General features: G+C 45.5%; 1 protein-coding gene across 1 annotated transcript; it reads right to left on the bottom strand.

The window, feature by feature from the left end:
• Positions 1-3,859: 3,859 nt before the first annotated feature.
• On the bottom strand, positions 3,860-8,419 carry LOC123139776 (wall-associated receptor kinase 2-like). The gene is made up of 4 exons (XM_044559484.1): positions 7,531-8,419; positions 6,130-6,666; positions 5,196-5,348; positions 3,860-5,109 (listed from the first exon to the last, which is right to left on the bottom strand). Exons 1-4 carry the CDS (start codon positions 8,417-8,419, stop codon positions 3,869-3,871), a joined length of 2,820 nt encoding a protein of 939 aa, XP_044415419.1. The 3' UTR covers positions 3,860-3,868.
• Between the last annotated feature and the right edge of the window lie 18,556 nt (positions 8,420-26,975).

Below are 26,975 nucleotides of genomic sequence, written 5' to 3'. Positions count from 1 at the left end.
AAAAGTTGGATTATGAAACATTATTCAATTTTTAAAAATTCATTCATAATTTCCTTTGTGTTACTCCCTCCACTAAGGTTTATCGGGTCTGAGAGGCACCAAAACTTGTACCATGTTTACTAGGCTGCTGCATAGTTTATCACAAAAAAATTAGGCTGCTGCATTTAAGCACGTCCCTTCATTCCCTCGTCTCTCTATGGAAGCTAGCGCATGGGTCTTCTTGATTGGATCAGGCAGTAGCCATTGCATGCAAAGGTTAGTTAATAGGCCTAATTAATAACGGTGATTAGTTGAGATTTTATTTCCAATTTCTTCTATGCGTTTTTCGTGGCCTTCCCATATCGGCTCATAGGCCCGATAAATCCGTCCGGAGAGATTCTTAAGTTTGCACTCTCATAATTATTCACAAACATTAGTCGGCTCAATTGGTGAGTGACTAAACTTCATGTGTAAGAGGTCTGTGGTTCGATTCTTAGCAGCGGCATGTATTTTGTGAATTTTTACATCTCGGGTCGCGCTCCCTGCAGCCTTTTATCAATGGGCCGGCCCAGTTGAGGGGTGTCTCCAACGCCATATAGTATTTTAAAAAGGATCATCCTGCCCTTTATAATGAAGGGGTATGAAGAAATCTCGTGCGTTGATGTGTTTAGGGGGTTGTACCGAAGAAGAAGTGAAGTAATAAAAGCATGAATCACATTAGAAAATAAACAAGGCAAGAGAATATAAATGTAACCCAAGAACCTCCCTGTACTTTAAATAAGTTGGCATTTGGCCGAACATAGCATGGATGAGATGTTATCCTGAATATATCATATTCCCAATATTGAACAACACATAGAATGTATAAGTTAGCATTCACTTGCATGACCAGTAATGATTTTGTAAAGAGACTGCAAATAATTGTGACTCAGTACTGATTTGGTGAAATTAACATTTACTGATTAAAAGCTTGGTAATCTCCACACTAAAAAAACATTAGTGTGACATGAAAATGCTAGTTAACTGATGCCTAACACCAATTGAGGAAATATGATGCTTGAGTTACTGCCAAATGATTTAGGTGATTTTATTATTGTGTACTTTGATAGTTGTAGATACTTACTTCTAACTGCTACCAAGAAGTTTGTACCTGTGTACCTTATCTAGTAATTGGAGAACCATGGTGCACTAAGAGTTTGTGAGTGTTGTCATCCCTGTTAGATTTGTCGGCATCATCCTCGCTTAAATCAATTCTTCTTTTTGCTTCGACCCTGATTTTAATGTACATAATAGATGTACGCAAAATTTCTTTGTAGCTCGTCCTACACGGTGCCTTTTATCGGTGCCGTTGGTCACGCTATGAAGATTTGGGCTAGTACCAGCATCAGCAGTAGTATCCCTGTAGCCACAGTATGATTAGTCTCAAAAGGCAGGCTACATGAACAGTTTGAGATTTCCTCCTAGGTCTTGCATGCTAGTCCTGTCGGGTCCACATGTTTCTCGAGTTGTGTGCGTCGTGGCACTCACCTCTGACACATCTTTTCAGCCACCCATCTTCTCCTATCGGTAGCACACCAGTCCGCTTCATCTCCTTGCAGATATACAGCTCGTCGGACGTCCTTCCGGTACTGCTGCTGAGGAAAAAGGAGAAGAGAGAGAGAGAGAATAGGAGAAGAGAAAAGGAGAGGTGTTGTGAGAAGAGATAAGTGTTGTACCTGGGAAAAAAAATAAGAGAGAGGGGTGCTGTTGAGGAAGGGATCTCTCTCTCCAAGAATCAGAGGCGCGCGTGAGAGAAAGGACATGAAGAAGAAGAGAGAGTGTGTGGCTGTGAGAGGCTTGAGAGAGAAAGGAAGATGAAGGAGAGAGAGAGCTGGCAATATTCTTTCTCGCACTGTACCAGTTTTTAAATCTTGCATGCAATAGACTCTAGGAGAGAGTAGAGGTGGGAGTAGTCACGGGCCTGCACGCAGGCAGATTCCGACAAAATTGATCAGCTTTAGATTTGCGTAACAAATTACTCAACCCTGCAAAACCGGTCAGCTGTTGCGTGAATCTATAGGAACAAGACGGTTCAGTGAATGGCATAGATAGGAGGTATCACATAGCTCGGCCTACAAAAAACCATGCTCATAGATGTAATGTAACCTTGATCAGAGAGATACAATTCAGATTTGGATGAAGCAAACCAGAATCTGTAATAGGCAAGGAATTAAAATGCAAGGCTACAAGTCAAATAGTTATGCATTCAATCAAGCAGGCTACATATATTAACCAAAGACACAAAAATTCAGAAGTAGCACTGGATGGGAACATTGTATACCAGTAGGAGCTGAGGCGCGTGGGCAACGAAGATGACTGACTGGGAACTGAAGTGATCAGCACCTGTAAAGTCCGAATTTGTGACTGAATCAGCAATATGTCAAGAGGTTATGGCAAGGAGAGGGGATAGAGTATCTGACCAGTGGAAGCAGTATGAACACCCTATGGCAGACATCCACCCATGTCGGAAGATGATGGGAAAAGGAGCTGAGGTGGGGCATACTTTAAAGGGGAATTCTTCAGTTTCTTCTGGAGATCGTGGGGAGAGGAAGTGGAGCGTCAATCATCAATTATTTGGAGCAAAACTGTTTTTTCTTACTTTTAGTATGGGTCATTTCGAGCATTGGGCTGCACATGATTTGAAGTAGTGGGCTGTCTAGGTTGGTGAGAGCAAAGGAAAAACTAAGAAAAACAAGATGATATTACCTTGAACTGCAGATACGTTGACCCAATGATTGAAGGTAAGGTGCGGAGACACCAGCAAACGTGAAGAAAACAGCACATGACAAACCACCTGGGAAGCAAACGCAAGCACCAAAAATAATAGGCATCGTATGGGAAGAACAGACCAACCAAACCACAGTAAGGAGGCATGCTCACCGGCTTGCAGGCACTGATATGTCCGAGCTAATCCCACTGGAACCGAGGCCGACCGTGGCGGGGACGGCCTCGTCCGGTCCGAGGCCGGCGGCGTCAGGAGGGACCAGAGGGGAGGCGCTGCTCGGGGATGCCCGCTTCAGGCCATGGAGGAGCGAGGAGGGGGGGGAGGGGCAGTGGTTGATCGGTGGCCTGCTCCTTCCCGATGCCGCCCGGGCGTACTGGGGCGACCGGAGGCCGATGGCGCGAGGAGGGACCGGCGGTCGCATCCACGGAATCATCCTGCTGGATCCCGCGGGAACCGGGGCCCGCGATAGGCGGAGTCTGGTGCCGTCGCTGCCGCCGCCGCCGCCGCGAGGAGTAACCGGAGAGTCGCCGCGAGGAGGATCCGGAGCCGGGGAGCGGGATGAGGAAGTGGCTCCGACCACCGGCGAGGGAGGCCGGCGGCGGGAGGAGGAACCGAAGTGGAACAATCACGGGGGGCTTCGGGTCTGACCAGGGGTGCGGACAGTAGGGAGTGATTAGGAATTTTTTTTCTTTCAGCGAACATATTTGGTCAGACTTGAGGAGGGCTTAAGTGGGTGAAGGGTGACGTGGCAGTATGTGATTGGATGCTGACGTGTCTATGCTGCATGTTGAGATAAATCAAGTAGTGGGGATGAACTTCTTAAGTATATAGGATATAGGATGAGTAGTGAGAAATGTATACGGCAAAAAAGAAATTTGTTGAAAAAGAAAAAAAACAATGATAAAATAACTTTATTCACCACTGTAGCTTAATTGCAATAAGTTGCCATCGAAAGAAATTACACAGATGAGATAAGCTACAAACACAATTCGGAAATTTACATGGCATACTCCCACTGAAAGGAACTACATACATTGCATAGTTTTTCTATATAAGCATGCGTAGGGTAACTGACATGCACCTGAGAAGCTTAGTAAGCAGACGATCATTCCATTGTGTGCTTCGCTAGCGTGGAAAGCTGGCCGAGTTCAAAAACTCTTGCTCCAGACTGTACTTTCCGGAGCTGCATGTAGGTGTTAAGCCAACATTACTGACAATGCTGTTGCTCTGTGCATGAGAGCTAGCGCCATTTAGGCACCCAAGTGACTCGATCTCTCCATCATTTATGGGAGGAAGTTGACTCCTTAATCTTCTAGTTTTTAGGAGTTGCAACTTCATTTCTACCTCTTTCATGGTAGGCCTTTCTCTTCCTTTGGTTTTCAAGCATGCTTCCGCAACTGAGGCAATTTCATCAATTTCATTCTGGTTCGCTTCTTCTGCAACTTGGGGATCCATGATTTCCATGAGAACTCCTTGCTGAAGTCCTTCCACAAAGCAATGAGCCAAGCTTTGTTTTATACCTTGTTCATTAATAAAAATTGGCTTCTTTCTCATTAGAAGCTCCACCAGTATAATTCCAAAGCTATAAACATCGCTCTTCTCACTCAGCTCCCCGGTGTGGTAGTACTCGGGGTCTAAGTAACCAAAAGTTCCTTGTACAATTGTCACTACATGTGTCTGATCAAGTGATAAAGACCTCGAAGCACCAAAGTCAGAAACCTTGGTAGCGAAGTTGCCATCTAGGAGTATATTGGAAGATTTGACATCTCTATGGAAAATTGGTATTGCAGCAGCTGAGTGGAGATAAGAAAGAGCACCTGCAGCTTCTGTTGCAATCCTAATACGATCATCCCATAAAAGTAAGCATTTAGCACTTACATCAGTGTGAAGAAGATCATATAGTGTGCCATTGGATATGAACTCATAGACCAACAAAGGCACCTCTGTTTCGAGACAACAACCGAAAAGCTTGACCACATTTCGGTGAATGATCTGTGATAAGATGGCAACCTCGTTGATAAACTGGTCAATCTCAGTTTGCTCCACTAGCTTTGACTTTTTGATAGCCACTACACGTTGATCAGATAGAATTCCTTTGTAAACGGTGCCATGTCCTCCACGGCCAAGAACACGACTGACATCAAGGTTATTGGTTGCTTTATTTAATTCCTCCAAGGAGAATATCTTCATTTTATCGGTGGCACTTTCATCTGATATTAGTTGTTCCAAGAGTAGGCCTTGATTTTTCTTGAAGTATGCTCTTCGTATTCTCTTCTGTATGCCTCTCTTCCACTTGCTGATGAAAGCCATTATACCTAGCGCAAGTATTATGGCACCAAGGCCACAACCAATTCCAATTGTAATACCTATACATCTAGTAGTAGTTGTTAAAACATGTCCTTAACTTTAAAGTTGCAATTCTATTGAGGTAAGTAATTTCAATACGACTTACCTAAGAGAAGACTGCGTCTCTTTGCTGATGTGACACATCTCCTTTTTATTGGATCAAAGTCTTTTCCATGAGTGCAGTTTTCGCAACTATAGCCCCCGGGATAATTTTGGCATGTGCCATTGCAAGTATTGATCAACAAACACTCGTTGATATCTATGATAGGTAGGTATGTGAGCAATGAATGATGCATGTAGTAAATGTGGAACCAAAGCTAGGTCACCCTTGGCCTACCATTCATCCTACACATATTGAAGCTACCTCTATACATCAACGGGCTCTCCAAAATGTTGCATTCGCCATTATTGTTTCTAAGTATATCTTAGTAAACAACCAACCTGTATAGAAAACTAATATTAAAAATATTTTTGATGCCATATATGTAAATAACATTCCTTTTCCGTTTCCATGAGGCGAATTTACATGCTTATGTGTATGCCATTGCCAATAAAGTTTTGGAAGTTTTTCTGCACATATTTTAAAAGACAAAAGAAAAATGGTTCTACGAGAATAAACATATATATGATGGTGGTATCCAGCCTTAGATCAACCAACAAAGCTCAAGTAGGGATCAAGCACTATTTTTAGCATTTTCATGAATTAGCCAAACTCTAGTTCTGGTGCCTAGTCATTTAGCATAATGTGCCTTTTTTTAAGTAATAAAATTATCACCCTCCTGGTCTCTACATCATGTGATGCACACAACTAAGCTGAACCATGTTGTATGAGTAGTATGACTTGGACATTCACCTAGTTAGCATAACTCCACTAAGAAAGAGAGGAAACCAACTCTTTGGATCAAGATGAGAGAAGAATTGCAACACATGAATCATGCTCAATGTATCATTGTCAAAATTTTAGTCAATCATTTCATGTACTAGGAAAATCATGCATACGGTTGGATGCCAATTTGTAATGGAAGTTGTAGCATGTTTACCTGTGCAACCATCCGGTGTGTATGGATTTCCCTCATAATTGGGCAAGCACTGGCAACGATAACCGAGCTGCATCGTCCCATTCCCACGGCGGCGGGTGACATGAATGCAGGTGCTATTGACACTGCGGCATGCGTACGTAGCACTTCTTTGCTTGCTCATATCAACCGGACAGGTTAAATTATCGACAGACCACCACATCTTCATGTCGTATTCTTCAGACAAATAAAAACCATATTGACCGACGATGTCTTCTAGTTCCATGTGCCCATCATTTGTATAACCTACTACCGCAAGATCTTCATCGCCGTACCTTGAGTTGTTTTGTATTTCTCTAACAGTAAGATATCCTTCATTAACTGAAATGTTGGCCACAATGTATTTGGCATTTCGATCAAGAATTGTGATGTTTTCTGATGTACAATTAAGACGAAACTTTTCGGCAGCGTAGCAACCTTTTTCAAGCCCAAAAGGAAAGGGAATGTTTGTGTCCCCGCAAAACCTCTTGCAACCTCCTTTAGGATTGGGAGTGTAACTTGCTGCAGATGGAATGACACGGGAAGAAGTTACACTGGGATATTGACCCATGAGAAGTTACGTTAGGAGCATGAGAATTAACGGCCATCCTATCTAGACTAGGGATACACTTTTATTATACCATTAATTAATGATACCAAAATAGCTAGCCAGAACATTTTAAAGGTACGTGCTACCTGTGGTAAACCAGACCCATTAATTGGGTGGAGATTGATGAAAACAACTTAAGTCTTTATTCCCGGTGGTAGTATAAGTCGGACACGGTATATTAGGTCGTCAATTTAACAAGCAAAGCACGTGTACTATATCACAAACATAATGATTAGAAACTTCAGTGGAGGATGATTCTAAAGATGTATATTTTTTGTGACATGCAGTACATGTTTCGCTAGTCAAATCAAAGACCTAAGAACCTGTGCTCAACTTATATTCACATCCAAAGGGAGTAGAACGTTGTCAAGAATTCGCCACTAGTAGAGACCGCAGGAGTGCTGCAAAGTAACCCATGTGCCACTAGTGAACAAGTATAATCGAAAACAGTACTATGTCCAAATGGGTCAAAATATTCTGCAAAAAGGTCTGTTGATTTTCGAACTTCTATGACAGGCAATTTTTAGTCTTGGGCGAGAATACAATTAGTACTTTTTTTGGTAGCACTACTAAGTAAATATTTTACCTAGGATGCGCAATGATTTTTCCCAATAAAAAATGACTGCGAGCGTTAAATAAGAAGAAAAGTTGTATTAATCGACAACATTGGTGCAAAAATTACCATAATATTCAATTGTGCATATATGAATACAATATTCATGAGATGTCAGTTGAATATTTATATATATAATCCTAAGTAAAGAGTAAATCCTGACCTTGACAGCCGTCCATGATGTATGGATTCTCGTCATATGGGTAACCGCGGCAGCGACAGGAGTAGCCTCCAGATGACAGACCCTGGCAATCACTGTTATCGCTACAAGCATAGCTTGACTTGTTCTTCTGAGCACTTTCACAGTTTGGTTGATCCGTGATGGCCATGCTAAAATATACCCCGTCAACATTCCGTTCGTCTATCCTACTTGAATAGATGTCAACCATATGAAATTTGTAATCTTCGGCCAAGAAAACTTTGATACTGCTATTAGAGAGCCCTTGACCTCGACTTGATAGTGCTGAGAAGCCACCATTGAGGCGCCCAACTATGAACCCAAAGGCTCGCACGTCGTGCTGCAAACGGATGGAACAGTATCCCATCCCACCATCGCTATCGAACTGGTTTGCATTTGACTCCTTCATGGCCTCTTTGTTGTCTATGCAAATACTCGTGCAAGAACCTATGGGCTTGTTGGTATCATGGCCGAACAAGTAGACACCCACACCACAGCCAACAACGAACAAGCCTGTTTCTTCAGACGCCATAAGACCTTTAACAGGTGCCTCCCATGACATATCATAGGTGTCATTCATACCTGGTGCCATGGTGACGTTGAAGTGGATAACAGGGGAATAGATCATATTGTCTTCGGGATACAGGGCAAGGACCTCAGTGGTAGTTTTGGCCAGAAAGAGCTTCTTATGACTAGTGGTGTTGTTGCACGTGAGCTCGAAGCCTTGCCGGAAGCAGCCCGGCCCTATCCCCCATGGGTAGTAAATGTTAACATGCCCGCATCTGGAAGGGCAGCGAGCCCGAGCCAGGTCGGCGGCGAAAGGGATATGCAAGATCCCATCCCTTCCAGCCTCGGCGGCCGACGTCGGCCGCATGGCTGCCGCCAAGCACGCCAACAAAAAGCACACGGCGCTCATCATGGCTCCGGCGGCGGGCAAGTTTGTTCTAGGTGTTGGTGGTTGGTTTCGTGTTATGGTGGCCATATAGGATCAATAACAGATAGTAGATGGATACACAGATGCTATTGAGAGTGTATGTACGCTGCCTCTGTACGCATCGATCACGTATTAAAAGCATGATGCCCCATCGGATATTACAGTCATCGCGGGTCAGTTACCACCAGTATTTTTAAATTATTTAAAAAAAATCCGGAGGAAATTCTTTTAATTTTGGCGGGAAGTTAATTACCACCAGTACTTCCGACGTGCATGACCCACCTGCGCGGTCGTCATCTTGTCGCTGCATGCCGAGCGCAGCTTGGCCAGCTGATATGATGCTAGCCGCCTGGGAGCACTACGCCTTGCAAATTTTCAATGGTGAAGGGTACGTCTGGTTTTGTGGCCAAGGAGAAGGACAAGCTTATGCTTGTGGCCGTGCTGTGCAGGGAACTGCTGAGGACCATCCAATTAATCCCCGGGCCACATTGACGGGCAGACTACGTGCCAATCGACGGGTCTAATCACAAAAAATTCTATAGATTTTCCCCACGTACATCCACCCCAAAGACATAGACATGGGGACGTGCCCTTCACATACCACTACCTTTTTTAAGACAACCTCACGAAGCTTTTATTAATTCGTTGCAATGTTTACAGGGACGGAGGGAAGATCTCCACGGTGACCCGACCACACAGGACGGCCACCCCCGAGAGATATAGTATTCTTTGTTAAGTTGTGAACTTCAACATTTGAGTGCATAAATTAATGGTTAAATTTACAAAAAGCAAAATCCGATGAGTGATGAGTTATTTCATGTATGATAGCTCCGTAAACTAAAGAGTTATCCTTCTTCAAGTCCTGCACCATCACCTTGCAATCTGAGGCCACATGCATGTACCCTAGTGAGTGAGTGCAGGCCCAAAGAGAGCGCTGGGCTGTTCAACGTTCAAGTATACGGTTTGGTTTGCTCAAGCCCAATGGACCTAGGGGCGGCCTTGCTCCTTATCTTCGGGTTTGCCGCCCTTCTACTTCAGAGAGAATTCTTTATTTGGCCCTTTGTTGAAATACTCATGGCCACTTTGTCGTTGTTAGATTTGCCTCCTCCATGGCCACTTTGTCGTCTAGGCAAATACTCATGCAACTACCGATGGGATTGTTGGTATTATGGCCAAACAAGTAGACACGCACACCACAACCAACAACGAACGATCTTGTTTGTTCAGAGGCCATAAGACCTTTAACAGGGGCCTCCCATGACATGTTATAGGCGTCATTCATACCTGGTTTCATGGTGACGTCGAAGTGGATAGCATAGGTATAGATTCCATTGTCTCCGGGATACAGGCCAAAGACCTCAGTGGTTATGTCCGGGATGTAAGATCAACAGTAGATAGAAAAAAACATAGACGTTCACAGTGCACATGTATATATGCTGACTTGTATCTGCGCATATCGATCAACCAAGGATTAAAAGCATGACGCCGATGCCGGTCCCATGCATGGGATGTGACGATCGTCGGCTGTCATTGGTGCCGAGTAATGGCCGATGATGCTAGCCGCCCGAAAACACCAGGCCTTGCAATGCAAAGATTAGCTTGATTAATGCACGCATGACTTCGTTTGCCTCTGGTTTCTTTCTACTGCATGCCAGCGTACGTTTATGCTTCTGGGCTGATCTTACAAAAGGTCAGCCGCCTATGCAGCCGTCTGTAACACCTGCCACATTCAATGTTTTAAAATTCGTCAACTTTTTTTTAAATGCATGAACTTTTTCCAATCGGAAACAATTTTCAACTGCGCAATTTTTTTCAAAAATCCATAATATTATCTCAAGCTCACGAATATTTTTCGTAAATCATGAACTTCTCCAAATCTACAATTTTGTTCCTAAAAGTCAAGAGTCAACCGGTCAATGGTTGACTAGCAAATGCTAAACGGTCAACCATCGAACTATCAGCCAACGATTGAACGTGCGAGGAGCTCACGTGTTAGGCTGGCCCAGCCTGTGGGGCTCGTTAACTGGCGCAAAGAGCGCAAATTAGGAGCTCTCTGGGGCGTGAGCGATGTGTGGGAGCTTGTTATCGCTACAGGTGATACATATCAGTGCCGATGCAATTCCACATCAATGGCCACATCTCCCGTTTTATGCGGGGCTATTGTTCTAATCGCCATGGCCTGACTTTTGGGTCTCAACGGTCAAAAACATGTCAATTGCATTGAGTGAATAGCATAAAACTACCACAATTTATGTTAGGGTTACAAAAAAAAATTACCAAAATTTGTTTGTGACAATAACTACCAAAATCGGCGTCGGTTGTCTCAAAAAACCCGTAACACCCGTCATTAAGAAATTAAACTGGTTTATGACAGGTCGGACCCCCACCTAAACGAACCGTCTGTTTTGACCATTTGTTTGACCATTAACTGACATGTGGGGCCCACATGTCAGTGTCTCTTACTCATAAAAAAAATCTCATGTAAATTTTTTCTTCAACCCCTGGTTCTTTTATAGATTTAAAAATGTGTCCTTATTTTTACAGCATAACCCCTGTAAAGATTTTTAAAAAGCGATCGAGTCCCTCATCATTTTTAAAAAAAGCAATCCAGTCCCTATAAAAGCCGACTGTGGCTGTGGCCGGCAGCCGCAGTTGTCCATGGCGGCGCCCGCTCGAGCTGGTTGCACTGGCCTCGGCGCGGAGGCGAGGCTCCTCCAGGCAGGCGACGGGCTCGGTCCAGGTGGACCTCCTTGCCGGTCGCGCCTGCTACTCCTGCTGATGCTTGCTGGCTACGTTGCTGCTCCTTGCTGGCTGCGCCGGATGCTATGCGTTGCCGGCCACCGTTGTTGTTGCTCCTTACACTATTAAGGAAAATCCTAGTAGTAGCGCGGGTTTTGACGCTAGCAGCAGCGCGGGATGCAGCGCTACTAGTAAGGCGCTACAGCTAACTCTTAGTAGTAGCGCGGTCCGTACCCGTGCTACTACTATTAACTATATCAGCAGCGCTTTTATGGAACGCGCTACTATTAGTTAGCTGTAGCGGTTTCCTAGCCCATCGCTACTGCTATATCTTTCATCATTTTCCCCAGCTTCCTCCCCCGTTTCGGTGGTTTCGGTCCAGATACTAGGTACTACTAGATATCAATTTCATAAAGCATTGTAGGTAATAGGTAGTACTCCCTCCGTTCCAAGTTACTCGTCGCGAGTAATTTGGAACGAAGGGAGTACTAGATAAAAAATTCATATATAGTCAACATGCATCCTCAAGCAGTACTTGGTGATATCGACCATGATCATCATATGTAGTTCTAGATGATATCGACGACGATCATCATATGTAGTTCTAGATGATATCGACGATGATCATCATATGTAGTTCTAGATGATATAGCCACACACACATATGTAGTTCTAGATGATATCGAAGACGATCATCATCCTGAAGCCTGGGCGGTTGGTGTTCCTGATAGTAATTAGGATGGCATGTCCAACACGAAGATTCTTGCCATCGAGGAATCTCTTCCACCCAACCGAGTTAAGTGTGTGCGACCGTCCGTGTCCACGCGATAATTACAGATTGTGATGAAGCCCCTTGCGGTAAGGCATAGTCCAGCTGAGCCTTCTTCATCAGGCTCGATACCATAACTCACAGATAGGCTCTTTGCCAATTTCTGAAAAAGAAAAAACATATCAATTAATAAATAGCCTCGCACATACCCTTGCAAATAAGTATATATGGATTATCTACACTATTAATAGTTCCTTAGATTCTACACTAATAAGCATATCATCGACTAGATTCCACACAACATATCATTGGACTCTACGCTAAGCATATCATCGGATAATTTGCATTTGTAAGTATAACATACCATATCATGTCGATCGACCATGGTACTTGTCAGGCGGGTCACGAATGGCACCCCGACAAAGTCAGCACGTGGCGGCATTATGTCCCATAGGTTGCACACCTCCTCCTCGCTCAGCCTCATTCTTTGAGCTACGATGGCTTCATGAAGTGGGTCCTCATCATCTTCATCAAGTGGGTCCTCATTATCTTCATCATCTTCGCCATCTTCATCATCTTCCACCAGGTTGATATAAATGACAGCCAGTTTGGGTCTTTCTGCTCTGAAGGAGAAGCTGATCAACTCACCACCAGTAAGACGCATGTGGGCAAGGAAACGGGCCCATCCATCTCCTCCAATTTGTGAAATATTGCGTCTTTTCTCGACCTCCATAGTGTACGGCCCCCCAGGAGCCTCAAATGTCACAGTGTCTCCTGTCAGCTTGTTGATTTCAACCTCACATTGCATGGGATGATCTGTGTAAAAAAGCAAAATGACACAATGCAGTAATGCCAACACTAAAAATAAAATAGTTGTTACATTTCATATAATTTATTACTGCCGCATGACGAAAACTCGGCTGGAAGTAGATGCCGAACAGCTTGCCAGTTGCAAGGCTGCTGGCGCACCTTGACTTGCACAATCGACATGGTGGTGGTGGTGGTGGTGGCGCCATTTTTCTAAAGCAATATGAGCAAAGGATTAACGATCCATTTCACACGAAAGAAAAACAGTAGCATGTGATTTTTTTGGTTCTTCTTCACTTATATTTTCACAGCTAGGTGGTGCCAAATATTCAGAGCTATCAACTAGCATACTAAATCAACTAAATCAAAATGTTCTATAAATCAACTAGCCTATTAAATCAACTTGCCTACTAAATCAAATAAATCAAAATGTTTTATAAATCAACTAAGTCAACTAGCCTACTAGATCAACTTGCCTAAAATGTTCTAAATCAACTAAATCATATGAACTAAATCAAAATGTTGCATATGACCTAGCCTACTAAATCAAAATGTAGTAGGGAGGAGGGGTTGTGGATGGAGGAGGGAGGAGGGAGGAGGGAGAAGGAGGGGCAACTGGAGGAGGGAGGAGAGAGTAGGACGGGGGAGGAAAGGCGGAGCGAGGAGGGGCCGGCCGGCGGCGAGTCCAGGAAGGAGGGTGGTATCGAGTCCAGTGAGGAGGAGGAGGTGACGGCGGCGCAGAGGGAGGAGGGGTAGGCGACGGTGGCTGATAGGGGAGGACCGGCGCAGGGGGGGTTGAGGGGGAGATCGAGTGAGTGTGGATCGGATAGAGAGGAGAGTGGGTGGTGAGATAGCTAGTTTTAGCAGTAGCGTGATGCACGTAAAGGCGCTACTACTAAACTACCTAGCAGTAGCGCCCTTCTATTTAACGCGCTGCTGCTATAACTAACTCCGTGGCGGGGTCGTGGGAATTGTAGCAGTAGCGTGTCTTAGAGGTGGCGCGCTACTGCTACTTTTCTTTCAGCAGCGAGTGCTGGTGAAGCGCGCTAGTGATAAATTGCAGCAACGCCTTATTTTAAAACTCGCTGCTGGTAAGATCCTGTGTATAGGCTTTTCCCTAGTAGTGTTACCTTGCCGACCAGCATAGAGGGGCACACCGCCGTCGTGTTCCGGACATAGGGGCGCACCGTCACGCTTGGCCAGAGGGGCGCTGCCGCGTGCAATGGAGGGGCTCACCACCGTCGTGTTCCGGACATAGGGGCGCACCGTCGCACTTGGCCAGAGGGACGCCTCTGCGTGCAATGGAGGGGCTCACCACCGTCGTGTTCCGGACATAGGGGCGCACCATCGCGCTTGGCCAGAGGGGCGCCGCCACGTGCAATGTAGGGGCTCACCGCCACCCTGCGGGAGACCGTGCTCCGGTCAGTTGGGGAGATGGAGGAGGAGGGTCGGTCGGGGGAAGTAGGGCTAGCTCACGGAGAGGGGGAGAGGGAGGAGGAGGGGCGGCCGGTGTGCATATTCGGCGGGCTTGTGCGGAGAGAGACAGAGATAACGAGGAGAGGAGGAAAAGAAGGAGAAGAAGAGATAATTGACATGTGGGCCTCACATGTCAGTTAACGGTCAAACAGACGGTTCGTTTAGGTGCGGGGGTGCGACTTGTCATAAACCGGTTTAATTTCTTAGCAACGGGGGTTTGATTTTTTTTAGACAGCCGACGCCGACTCTGGTAGTTATTAGTCACAAATAAATTTTTGGTAGTTTTTTTGAAACCCTAACGCAAATTGTGGTAGTTTTATGCTATTCACTCCAATTGCATTGCCCCGGAAAATTGCGGTCATCCAAATTTTACAATCAAACTATTGTGGTTTCTTGGTATTCGTTCTAAGAAGGCCTATACTTGTTTATGTGCGACGTGGTCACGAACAGGTATACAACACTCAACTCTGACGCAGTTCATCAAAGCGCCCCCAAATGTCTGGATTGGATTGTTCGAACATATTTTGCCATCCAATATCGGTCATCAAATCTGTTCGGACGTGTTTGGATGTTCAAAATCTCACAAATCAAAATCAAAGTTGAGGAAGGTTTGCGGGTTTTGGACCATCCAAAAAAAGAAACTCTTCCTCCTCTCTCGCCGTGGCCGCTCGCTCTCCACGTGTGATTCGGAGCGGATGGGACGACATGAAGGATTTCTACCGCAATCATGCCGGTTAACTCCTGCCTGGCATTCAAACCGACATGGTGAATGAGAAGCCAACTCGGGCGCCCGCATTGCAGCAGCTGCTTCGCCTACCTAGGAGCTTTCTATTTAAAGTCGGTCGGCCACACCACAAACACTACCCATCTAAGCCCCATCTCTCTCTGAAACGCCCGAGATGGGTCCACTGGAACCATGAGAGTGACGCCTCTACGCACCCATGGTATTCGATCTTGATTTGGGGAACTTTGAAAACATCTAAATCTGGTGTCGGAAGTCCTCCGTAATGAATCCAACCTTATCCCTTTCATCGTGTTCGGTCCTAGGTTGCTCCAAAACACTAATAGACATGAGAGAACAAAGGAAACTGATAAAAGAAAAATAATAACACTAACATGCTAGTGCTCCTAGTGAAAAGAGTAAAACTCAGAAATCATGCATGATGGACACATATTAGGTTCAGCGTGAGATGATATATGTAGAGAACATGCAACAAATGAGCTCTAATAATATGTAAAATGTAGAACCAAGAAAAAGTCGAAAAACCAGAAATATGTATTCAAAGTAAACCCAAAAACGCTTGTAGAAAAAAAAATCAAAATCCCCAAGGTGCGCCTAGTGCAACAACATGTGGCGGCAGCTGGATGCACCACTTGGCACGCTCCCGGGCCTAAGAAAGTTAACGCTTCGCGTACCCTCCAAGGGGTAAACCCTGATTAGTTGCTCCTTGCTTTTTTCTGTTTTTCTTAATCAATTTTTATTATGGTTTCCCGTATGTTTGGTTTCCTTTGTTATTTTGTTTTTCATTTGCAAAATACATGTTGACTCTTTTAATACGTGCTAAACATTTTTCATATATAGGTTGAAAATTTTGTAGATATACTTAAATTTTTTATTCAATACATGTTGAACATTTGTAAAATATACGTTAAACATATTTTAAACACATCTTGAACTGTTTATAAAATTTCTTGAACAACTTTTTGTGTTTTCATGAACTTTTTCTTATAATATCACAAGAATTAATTTTAAAAGCGTGAATATTTTTTACGAACAATTTTGGGTGCTGCAAACATTTTTTTCAAACAATGTGAGCAAATATTTAGATTTACATGATTTTTTTAAAATTTCATGAACAAATTTTTAAACATGTGAACATTTTTAGATGTTGTGAATATTTTCTAATGGGTACCAATTTTTGTGAAAATGGTGCAAACAGATATTTCTACACTACATGAGCATCTTTTAATGCCGGTGAACATTTTATCAAATGTGATGAACAAAATTTAAACTTTTCAACATGCGAATATTCTATGATGCTTTGATGCACGTACATACAGTCTTTTGTTCACAAGCTGCAGTGCTGCTGGTGCGGTCGTTAACCACAGATAGCCTGGTCGACAAGGCTATGCGCGTAGTCGCACGATCTGTTCTTAATCATCGACGCGACGGTCAACGGCGGAAATCAGGAGCCGTCGGTCGTGAAACCATTGCATGCCGGTGAGCAGCTCGAGCCGAGAGGTTATATACGTCCGCTCTGGTGAGCAAGCCGGAGCAGATGTAGTGCGGGCACGGTTGACATTGCGGAAGAGCCGGCACATATCACGGCGGGCGGAAGGCCGCCATGAACCCGGCGAGCGCGGAGCCAAAGTCGTAGGGCCGAGCGCCCATGGCCACGTCAAGCAACACCTTGGAGGCCTTGACGTAACCGTACATCCCTGCCTCCAAGCGCGTTGTTGCACCGTGTGCTGCTCCATCGAGGTGTTCGTCCACGGCTTCGGGAGGCAATACTAGTCACCTTAGATGAGCTAATCTGCGGCGATGTGGCTTTTGGGCGCTGATAGGCGCCGGTGCGCCGGCCGAAACGTTTCGGCCGGTCCAGCGCCAGCCGTTCGATCTGACTAACACAGAGGCTGCGTAACCGCTCGATCTGGACTGGGTCATCGTCTTCCTTGCCCCTTGCGAATCCCCCACTCCTCCTCCCCGCCCGACTCACTACCCACCCCCCCCCTGCGCGCCGCCGCACCTCCTCCCCTGCTGCCGGCTCGCTGCCTCGCCGTCGTCGCCGCCGGTCGCCGCCCTCGCCGTTGGTCGCCGCCCTCACCTATGCCGCCTTCGTGCGTTTCTCCCCTTTGTAGATGCAGCAGCGTGCGCCCATGGTTGCACCCCGTGGTTGCAGGCTTGCAGCTCCCGGGGAGATGGCCGCATCTCCGGTGGCGCCGGCCGCCGGCCGCAGCACCTGTCGTTGTGCTCGCGTTGTACCTCGCCGTGTGCCCACTCGAGGCACTTGCTAGTTCCAACAAAAAACGACACCGGTTGTAGCAAAAAAGTGTATCGCTTCCAGCAAAAAAAGCTTATCGCTGCAGCCCGCTGTCGTCATTGTAGCAAAATTGTTAACTGGATGTAGCTTATGTGGTTGCCGATTGCAGCAAAAAAATGACGTGGTTGTAGCAAACACAAAAGAACGAAAAAAGTTTTCATCGTTTTCAGAAAAGCTTCCACTGTGGTTTGAAAAAGCTTCAATCGTGTATAAAAAAGCTTCATCCGTTAAGAAAAAAAGCTTCAACCAGACCTGCGACCAGAGAAAAAGTTGCAAACATTGACAAAAAAGCTTCAACCGTATATAGAAAAAGCTTCAACCGGCTACCGGCGGTAGAAAAGCCGTGGTTGCAGCCCACGGTCACCTCGGTCATTGCCGTCACACACCCCGGCCTCCCGCGGGGTTGCATCAGCGTCGCCGTGGTAGCACCCCGTCGCTCCGGTTGCAGCATCTCCCGTGGTCACACCCCCCCCCCCCCCTCGGTCGCCGGCGAGATGGGATGGTCACCGCGCAGAGGCATGGCGAGCTTCGAGCGGGGAGAGGGGAGGCGTGGTGCGGCGACCGGGGGGCGGGCAGGGGGAGGGAGGGAGGGGAAAGGGATGGGGAAGGGGTGGGGAGGAGGGGGCAGAAGAAGAGGGGCGGCGCGCGCCCGGGAAGCTGCGCGAGATGTGGAAGCTGCGCGAGGAAGAGGGAGACCGGCCCAATCTTCCGCCGGTGCGCCGGTCCCAACCGTTTCCCTTTTTTTTGTTGGAAAAGGAGGTTAAGACCCTCGGCCTCTGCATCAATCGATGCATACTGCGGTGATGTGGCTAGGATACCAACAGGAAGTAGCATGAATAAAGGGGCGGGCGTGTAGGTGTTACGGCGAGTCAACGACGCAGCCCGCCCGGCTTTCTTGGAAGGCATGTTCATAAAAACGTCCGGGACCCGTTTTTCCAAAAATTCCTATTTTGGGTATTACGACAACCAATTTTTGCTTATCCAGGAATTAGTTAGATTAGCCAAACAGTGTTTTAAGTTTGTTAGAGCCTCAAACGGGTTTATATATAACTGATTATCTATAAACCAGCTACCCAAACAACCCCTTAAGGATGTTAAGTACTCTTGCTGCTTTAAAGTCTATCATGTTTCTTCAGTCTCGTCTTCCTCCAGCCGTCAATATCAAACCAACGCTGGCGGGACCGCCTGCTCCCGCCTCCCATGGCTGACTGCGCCTCAGCGCACGCATCGTCTCCTGAATCGTTAATGTCGACGTCAACACCACCCCACACCCGAACTAGTCAACCCTTGTACTCCCTTTCACCCGCGACTTCATCGCTGCATCTTTCCCGGCTCCAGTTTGTTCCCGTCCGAGGCCTCGCCGTTGTCCTTCACGCGCTTTGGTGCGCTCCCGCGGCGCCGTCCTCTCGCGTTGTCAACATGGTCAACAAACGAGAGGAATCGGAAGATGACTATACGTGGTGAGGATGACAGTAGGGACGCACCATGTCCATGGCCATACGCAAGCAAGTTCCCCTTTTTTGTTATAAACTCCATATTCAGCGTATAGAAAAAGAAAATGCCACGTCTTAATGGTTTGCCGACATCTGGGACCCACGACATTTTTAGCGTATACTCCCTCCGTCTTTTAAAGAGTGTACTTCCAACTTTGTTGGAGGGTCAAACTATCTCAAACTTTGACCGAGTTTATGCAAAAATATATCAATGTTTTTGGAACCAAATGGGCATACGATGAAAATATATTTTATCATGAATCTAAATCTACTCTTTTGATGGCATAAATGTTGGTGTACTATTGTATAAATGGGCATACAAAGTTGGAAGTACACTCTTTAAAGGACGGAGGGAGTAGTTAATAGACAAGAGAACTACACAAGAACGGCTGACACCTAGGACGTAGTTGCTTGAGCAGTAAATTTTTTTTTGTTATTGTTGAGACGGAGCAGGGTTTTAACTGGGTTGTGACCCATCTAGCCTAGGCTTCTAATTTACGTACACCACATGACCAGCCTACATTTGTTTCTTTGTGAAAATGGCTAAACCAGTTTATTTTCTCTGAAGAATACCCAATCCAGGCATATCCAATCCAGGCCTACTTATTTTTCTCCGCCATGCTAAGCTGCAACTCTTTCAAGACGACTGCAAATATTAAAAGTAATATGAAATGGGCTGTAAATATAAAAGACACACGGCAAATTGGCAATAGTTTTCACATTTTTGATTTTTTTTCGCATTTTCATATTCCAATTTCATTGGGTTTGAAACTAATTTAAATATATCATGAAAGTACTTTAAATCTTGCTCGACATTTCATTATTAAAAATATTTTGTACCCCACCAAAATATGCGAAATTTCGTTTAAATTTTTTACCTCCCGTGGCCGGCTGTGCTGCCACGCAGGCTTCACCGCCCCTACTACACCCACCGCTGGCCAGGCCATCCATCTACTCAACCACATCCCTTCACTGTTGTGGCTTCGCCGCCCCCGAGTCATTCCCTTCCTGGGTTTCGCCGTCGTCCATCGTGTTGGTGTTCTCGGCACGGTGTGGTCAACGTTGTCAATAAACGACAACATCAGAAGAGGGATGTACGTGGAGAGGCTGGCAGTAGGGACCCGTATGGTCCATGGACGCATGCAAGGAAGTGCATCCTTATTACGTGCAAAAAAATGAATCCTCCTGACACCTCGGACCCACCATTTATATCTTCGCACGCAAGGAAGTGTCTCCTTATTACGCGCAAAAAAATGAATCCTCCCCCTGAGAGCTCGGGCCCACCTCCTATATCTTCGCACACAAGGAAGTGTCTCCTTATCCTCCGTGACAACTGGAACCCACCCGGTCAAAGCGTATGTAGCGTTGTCATTCTGGTCGCAAACATATACGTACATACTGGTCCATCGGTCTGTCTGCCACGATGAACCGTGGCCCGGTAAGGAGGGGCAGTTGTTTAGGCAATCCCGTCTAAATCTTGTACACATACAACAGTCACGCTGCAAAAAAGACGACCACGTACGTACTTACGGGCGTGGTCTCGAACGCATACAAAACGAAAAGGAAAAATAAACAATAATTCATAAATCCATACCCTAAACCCCTAAACCTCTAGTCCCGGTTGGTGTCACCAACCGGGACGAAAGGCCCCCCAGCCCCCGGCGCGGGCTCGTGCCATGTGGTGGACCTTTGGTCCCGGGCTGTGACGAACTGGGACTAAAGGGGAGGGGGGCTTTAGTCCGCACCCGTTAATCCTAGTGGTGAACCGGCACTAAAGGCCCTTACGAACTGGGACTAAAGCCTGATTCTGCACTAGTCTCGTCGGGAAGGTGGAGGCGGGCGGGCGGGAGAGCTGAGGAGGTAGGAGGAGGTGGCGCGGGCGTCGAGGTAGTTCCATGGCTGCTCACGATAGTGGCCTCGATCTGCTCCTCACCGTGCTCGCCTGGAAGCGTATTCCTCGATGTTCCGGGCGGCGGCGAGGACGGTGAGCACGACCACCAGGACCACAGTTGCGGGTGTTGGGAACGTAGCAGAAATTCAAAATTTTCCTACGTGTCACCAAGATCTATCTATGGAGAAACCAGCAACGAGGGGAAGGAGTCGTACTCGTCGTGAGAACGGGGTTGAAGGAGTCGTACTCGTCGTGATCCAAATCACCGGAGATCCTAGTGCCGAACGGACGGCACCTCCGCGTTCAACACACGTACAGCCCGGTGACGTCTCCCACACCTTGATCCAGCAAGGAGAGAGGGAGAGGTTGAGGAAGACTCCATCCAGCAGCAGCACAACGGCGTGGTGGTGGTGGAGGAGCGTGGCAATCCAGCAGGGCTTCGCCAAGCACCACGGGAGAGGAGGAGGAGGAGAGGCAGGGCTGCATCAATAGAGGGAGAGAACTCATATGTATGGCAGCCCCAAAACCTCAAGTATATATAGGGGGGAAGGGGGCTGCACCCCCTTTAGGGTTTCCCACCCCAAGGGGTGCGGCCAGCCCTAGATCCCATCTAGTGGGGGGGGGCGGCCAAGGGGGGAGGAGTGCCTCCCAAGTCAAGTGGAGGCCTCCCCTTTAGGGTTTTCCCCTTCCCATGCGCATGGGCCTTGGGGGGGCTGGTGCCCCAGGCCCATTGAGGCTAGGGCGCCCCCTACAGCCCATGCTACTGTATTGGACGTGGTGGAACAATTTCCGGACCTCCGGACCCCTCTGGAATCCTCCGGAACCTTCTGGAAGCTTCCCGGTACAATACCAAAAAAACCCGAACTTTTTCCGGAACCCGAACAACAACTTTCCATATACAAATCTTTACCTCCGGACCATTCCGGAACTCCTCGTGATGTCCGGGATCTCATCCGGGACTCAGAACAACATTCGGTAACCACATACAAACTTCCTTTATAACCCTAGCGTCATCGAACCTTAAGTGTGTAGACCCTACGGGTTCGGGAACCATGCAGACATGATCGAGATGTTCTCCGATCAATAACCAACAGCGGGATCTGGATACCCATGTTGGCTCCCACATGTTCCACGATGATCTCATCGGATGAACCACGATGTCAAGGACTCAATCAATCCCGTATACAATTCCCTTTGTCTAGCGGTATTGTACTTGCCCGAGATTCGATCGTCGGTATGCCGATACCTTGTTCAATCTCGTTACCGGCAAGTCTCTTTACTCGTTCCGTAACACATCATCCCGTGATCAACCCCTTGGTCACATTGTGCACATTATGATGATGTCCTACCGAGTGGGCCCAGAGATACCTCTCCGTTTACACGGAGTGACAAATCCCAGTCTTGATTCGTGCCAACCCAACAGACACTTTCGGAGATACCTGTAGTGCACCTTTATAGTCACCCAGTTACGTTGTGACGTTTGGTACACCCAAAGCATTCCTACGGTATCCGGGAGTTGCACAATCTCATGGTCTAAGGAAATGATACTTGACATTAGAAAAGCTTTAGCATACGAACTACGATCTTTGTGCTAGGCTTAGGATTGGGTCTTGTCCATCACATCATTCTCCTAATGATGTGATCCCGTTATCAACGACATCCAATGTCCATGGTCAGGAAACCGTAACCATCTATTGATCAACGAGCTAGTCAACTAGAGGCTTACTAGGGACATGGTGTTGTCTATGTATCCACACATGTATCTGAGTTTCCTATCAATATAATTATAGCATGGATAATAAACTATTATCATGAACGAGGAAATATAATAATAACTTATTTGTTATTGCCTCTAGGGCATATTTCCAACAGTCTCCCACTTGCACTAGAGTCAATAATCTAGTTCACATCGCCATGTGATTAACACTCACAGGTCACATCGCCATGTGACCAACATCCAAAGAGTTTACTAGTTCACATCATCATGTGATTAAGACTCAATGAGTTCTGGGGTTTGATCATGTTTTGCTTGTGAGAGAGGTTTTAGTCAACGGATCTGAACCTTTCAGATCCGTGTGTGCTTTGCAAATTTCTAGGTCATATTGTAAACGCTGCTTCCACGCTCCACTTGGATCTATTCCAAATGGTTTCTCCACTATACGTATCCGGTTTGCTACTCAGAGTCACTCGGACAGGTGTTAAAGCTTGCATCGACGTAACCCCTTACGCCGAACTCTTTATTACCTCCATAATCGAGAAACATGTCCTTATTTACTCCAAGGACAATTATTGACCGCTGTCCAATGATCCATTCCTGGATCATTCTTGTACCCCTTGACTGACTCATGGCAAGGCACACTTCCGGTGCGGTACACAGCATGGCATACTATAGAGCCTATGTCTGAAGCATAGGGGACGACCTTCGTCCTTTCTCTCTTTTCTGCCGTGGTCGAGCTTTAACTCTTAACTTCATACCTTACATCTCAGGCAAGAACTCCTTCTTTGACTGATCCATCTTGAACACCTTCAAGATCATGTCAAGGTATGTGCTCATTTGAAAGTATTATTAAGCATTTTGATCTATCCTTATAGATCTCGATGCTCAATGTTCAAGTAGCTTAATCCAGGTTTTCTATTGAAAAACATCTTTCAAATAACCCTATATGCTTTCCAGAAATTCTACATCATTTCTGATCATCAATATGTCAACAACATACACTCATCAGAAACTCTATAGTGCTCCCACTCACTTCTTTGGAAATACAAGTTTCTCATAAACTTGGTATAGACCCAAAATCTTTGATCATCTCATCAAAGCGTATATTCCAACTCCGAGATGCTTACTCCAGTCCTTAGAAGGATAGCTGGAGCTTCGCATACTTGTTAGCATCTTTCAGGATTGACAAAACCTTCTGGTTGTATCACATACAACCTTTCCTCAAGTATAACATCGAGGAAACAATGTTTTGACATCCTATCTGCAAGATTTCATCAATCATGCAGTAACTGCTAATCCAATTCCAACAGACTCTTAGCATCGCTACGAGTGAGAAAACCTCACCGTAATCAACTCCTTGAACTTGTCGGAAAACATCTTAACGACAAGTCGAGCTTTCTTAATGGTAATTCTTACCATCATTGTCTGTCTTCCTTTTAAAATCCATCCGTACGCAATGGCCTTATGACCATCAAGCCTTTCTTCCAAAGTCATGGATCCGTTCTCGGATTTTATGGCCTCGAGCCATTCGTCGGAATTCGGGCCCACCCTCGCTTCTCCATAGCTCGTAGGTTCATTGTTGTCTAGCAACATGACCTCTAAGACAGGATTGTGTACCACTCTGAAGTACTACGCATCCTTGTCACCCTACGAGGTTCGTTAGTGACTTGATCCGAAACTTCATGATCACTATCATAAGCTTCTACTTCAATTGGTGTAGGTGCCATGGGAACAACTTCCTGTGCCCTGCTACACACTAGTTGAAGTAACGGTTCATTAACCTCATCAAGTCTCCACCATCCTCCCACTCAATTCTTTCGAGAGAAACTTTTCCTCGAGAAAGGACCTGTTTCTAGAAACAATTACTTTTGCTTCCGGATCTGAGACAGGAGGTATACCCAACCATTTTGGGTATCCTATGAAGATGTATTTATCCATTTTGGGTTCGAGCTTATCACGATGAAACCTTTTCACATAAGCGTCGCAGCCCCAAACTTTTAAGAAACGACAACTTAGGTTTCTCCAAACCATAGTTCAAACAGTGCCATCTCAACGGAATTACGTGGTACCCTATTAAAGTGAGTGCGGTTGTCTCTAATGCCTAACCCATGAACGATAGTGGTAATTCGATAAGAGACATCATGGTACGCACCATATCCAATAGGGTGCAACTATGATGTTCGGACACACCATCACACTATGGTGTTCCAGGCGGTATTAATTGTAAAACAATTTCCACAGTGTCTTAATTGCGTGCCAAAGCTCGTAACTCAGATACTCATCTCTATGATCATATCATAGACATTTTATCCTCTTGTCACAATGATCTTTAACTTCACTCTGAAATTATTTGAACCATTCAATAATTCAGACTTGTGTTTCATTAAGTAAATATACTCAACATCTACTCGAATCATCTGTGAAGTCAGAACATAACGATATTCACTGCATGCCTCAGCACTCATTGGACTGCACACATCAAAATGTGTTACTTCCAACAGGTTGCTACCTTGTTCCATCTTACTGAAACTGAGGCTTTTCAGTCATCTTGCCCATGTGGTATGATTTGCATATCTCAAGTGATTCAAAATCAAGTGAGTCCAAACGATCCATCTGCATGGAGTTTCTTCATGCGTATGCACCAATAGACATTGTTTGCATGTCTCAAACTTTTCAAAAACGAGTGAGTCCAAAGATCCATCAACATGGAGCTTCTTCATGCGTTTTATACCAATATGACTTACATGGCAGTGCCACAAGTACGTGGTACTATCATTACTATCTTATATCGTTTGGCATGAAAATGTGTATCACTACAATCGAGATTCAATAAACCATTCTTTTAGGTACAAGACCATCGAAGGTATTATTCAAATAAATAGAGTAACCATTATTCTCCTTAAATGAATAACCGTATTGCGATAGACATAATCCAATCATGTCTATGCTCAACGCAAACACCAAATGATAATTATTCGGGTTTAATACTAATCTTGATGGTAGAGGGAGCGTGCGATGTTTGATTACATCAAAATTGGAAACACTTCCAACACATATCGTCAGCTCTCCTTTAGCTAGTCTCCGTTTATTCCGTAGCCTTTTATTTCGAGTTACTAACACTTAGCAACCGAACCGGTATCTAATACCCTGGTGCTACTAGGAGTACTAGTAAAATACACAATAACTTAATGTATATCCAATATACTTCTATCGACCTTGCCAGCCTTCTTATCTACCAAGTATCTAGGGTAATTCTGCTCCAGTGGCTGTTCCCCTTATTGCAGAAGCACTTAGTCTCGGGTTTGGGTTCAACCTTGGGTTTCTTCACTGGAGCAGCAACTGATTTGCCGTTTCATGAAGTGTCCCTTCTTGCCCTTGCCCTTCTTGAAACTAGTGGTTTCACCAACCGTCAACAATTGATGCTCCTTCTTGATTTTTACTTTCGCGATGTCAAACAACGCGAATACCTCAAGGATCATCATCTCTATCCTTGATATGTTATAGTTCATCATGAAGCTCTAGCAGCTTGGTGGCAATGACTTTGGAGAAACATCACTATCTCATCTGGAAGATCAACTCCCACTCGATTCAAGTGATTGTTATACTCAGATAATCTGAGCACAAGCTCAACGATTGAGCTTTTCTCCCTTAGTTTGTAGGCTAAGAAAATCGTCGGAGGTCTCATACCTCTTGACGTGGGCACGAGCCTGAAATCCTAATTTCAGCCCTCGAAACATCTCATATGTTCCGCGACATTTCGAAAACGTCTTTCGTGCCTCAACTCTAAACCGTTTAACTGAACTATCGCGTAGTTATCAAGACGTGTATGTCCGATGTTCGCAACATCCACAAACGATGTTTGGGGTTCAGCACACTGAGCGGTGCATTAAGGACATAAGCTTTCTACTGTCCGCATAATCGCTACTTTCAACTTTCAACTATATTTTCTCTAGGAACATATCTAAACAGTGGAACTAAAGTGCGAGCTTACGACATAATTTGCAAAAGGTCTTTTGACTATGTTCAAGATAATTAAGTTCATCTTATGAACTCCCACTCAGATAGACATCCCTCTGGTCATCTAAGTGATTACATGATCCGAGTCAATTAGGCCGTGTCCGATCATCACGTGAGACGGACTAGTCATCATCGGTGAACATCTTCATGTTGATCGTATCTACTATACGACTCATGCTCGACCTTTCGGTCTCTGTGTTCCGAGGCCATGTCTGTACATGCTAGGCTCGTCAAGTTAACCCTAAGTGTTTCGCATGTGTAAATCTGTCTTACACCCGTTGTATGTGAACGTAAGAATCCATCACACCCGATCATCACGTGGTGCTTAGAAGCGACGAACTTTAGCAACGGTGCACAGTTAGGGGAGAACACTTCTTGAAATTGTTGTAAGGGATCATCTTATTTACTACCGTCGTTCTAAGTAAACAAGATGCATAAACATAATAAACATCATATGCAATTATATAGTAGTGACATGATATGGCCAATATCATATAGCTCCATTGATCTCCATCTTCGGGGCTCCATGATCATCATCGTCACCGG

This window comes from Triticum aestivum, chromosome 6B, assembly GCF_018294505.1.
Source record: "Triticum aestivum cultivar Chinese Spring chromosome 6B, IWGSC CS RefSeq v2.1, whole genome shotgun sequence".
NCBI classification, from domain to species: Eukaryota; Viridiplantae; Streptophyta; class Magnoliopsida; order Poales; family Poaceae; genus Triticum; species Triticum aestivum.
The sequence above is the reverse complement of the archived record's forward strand: the minus strand, read 5'-3'. Positions and strand labels throughout refer to the sequence as shown.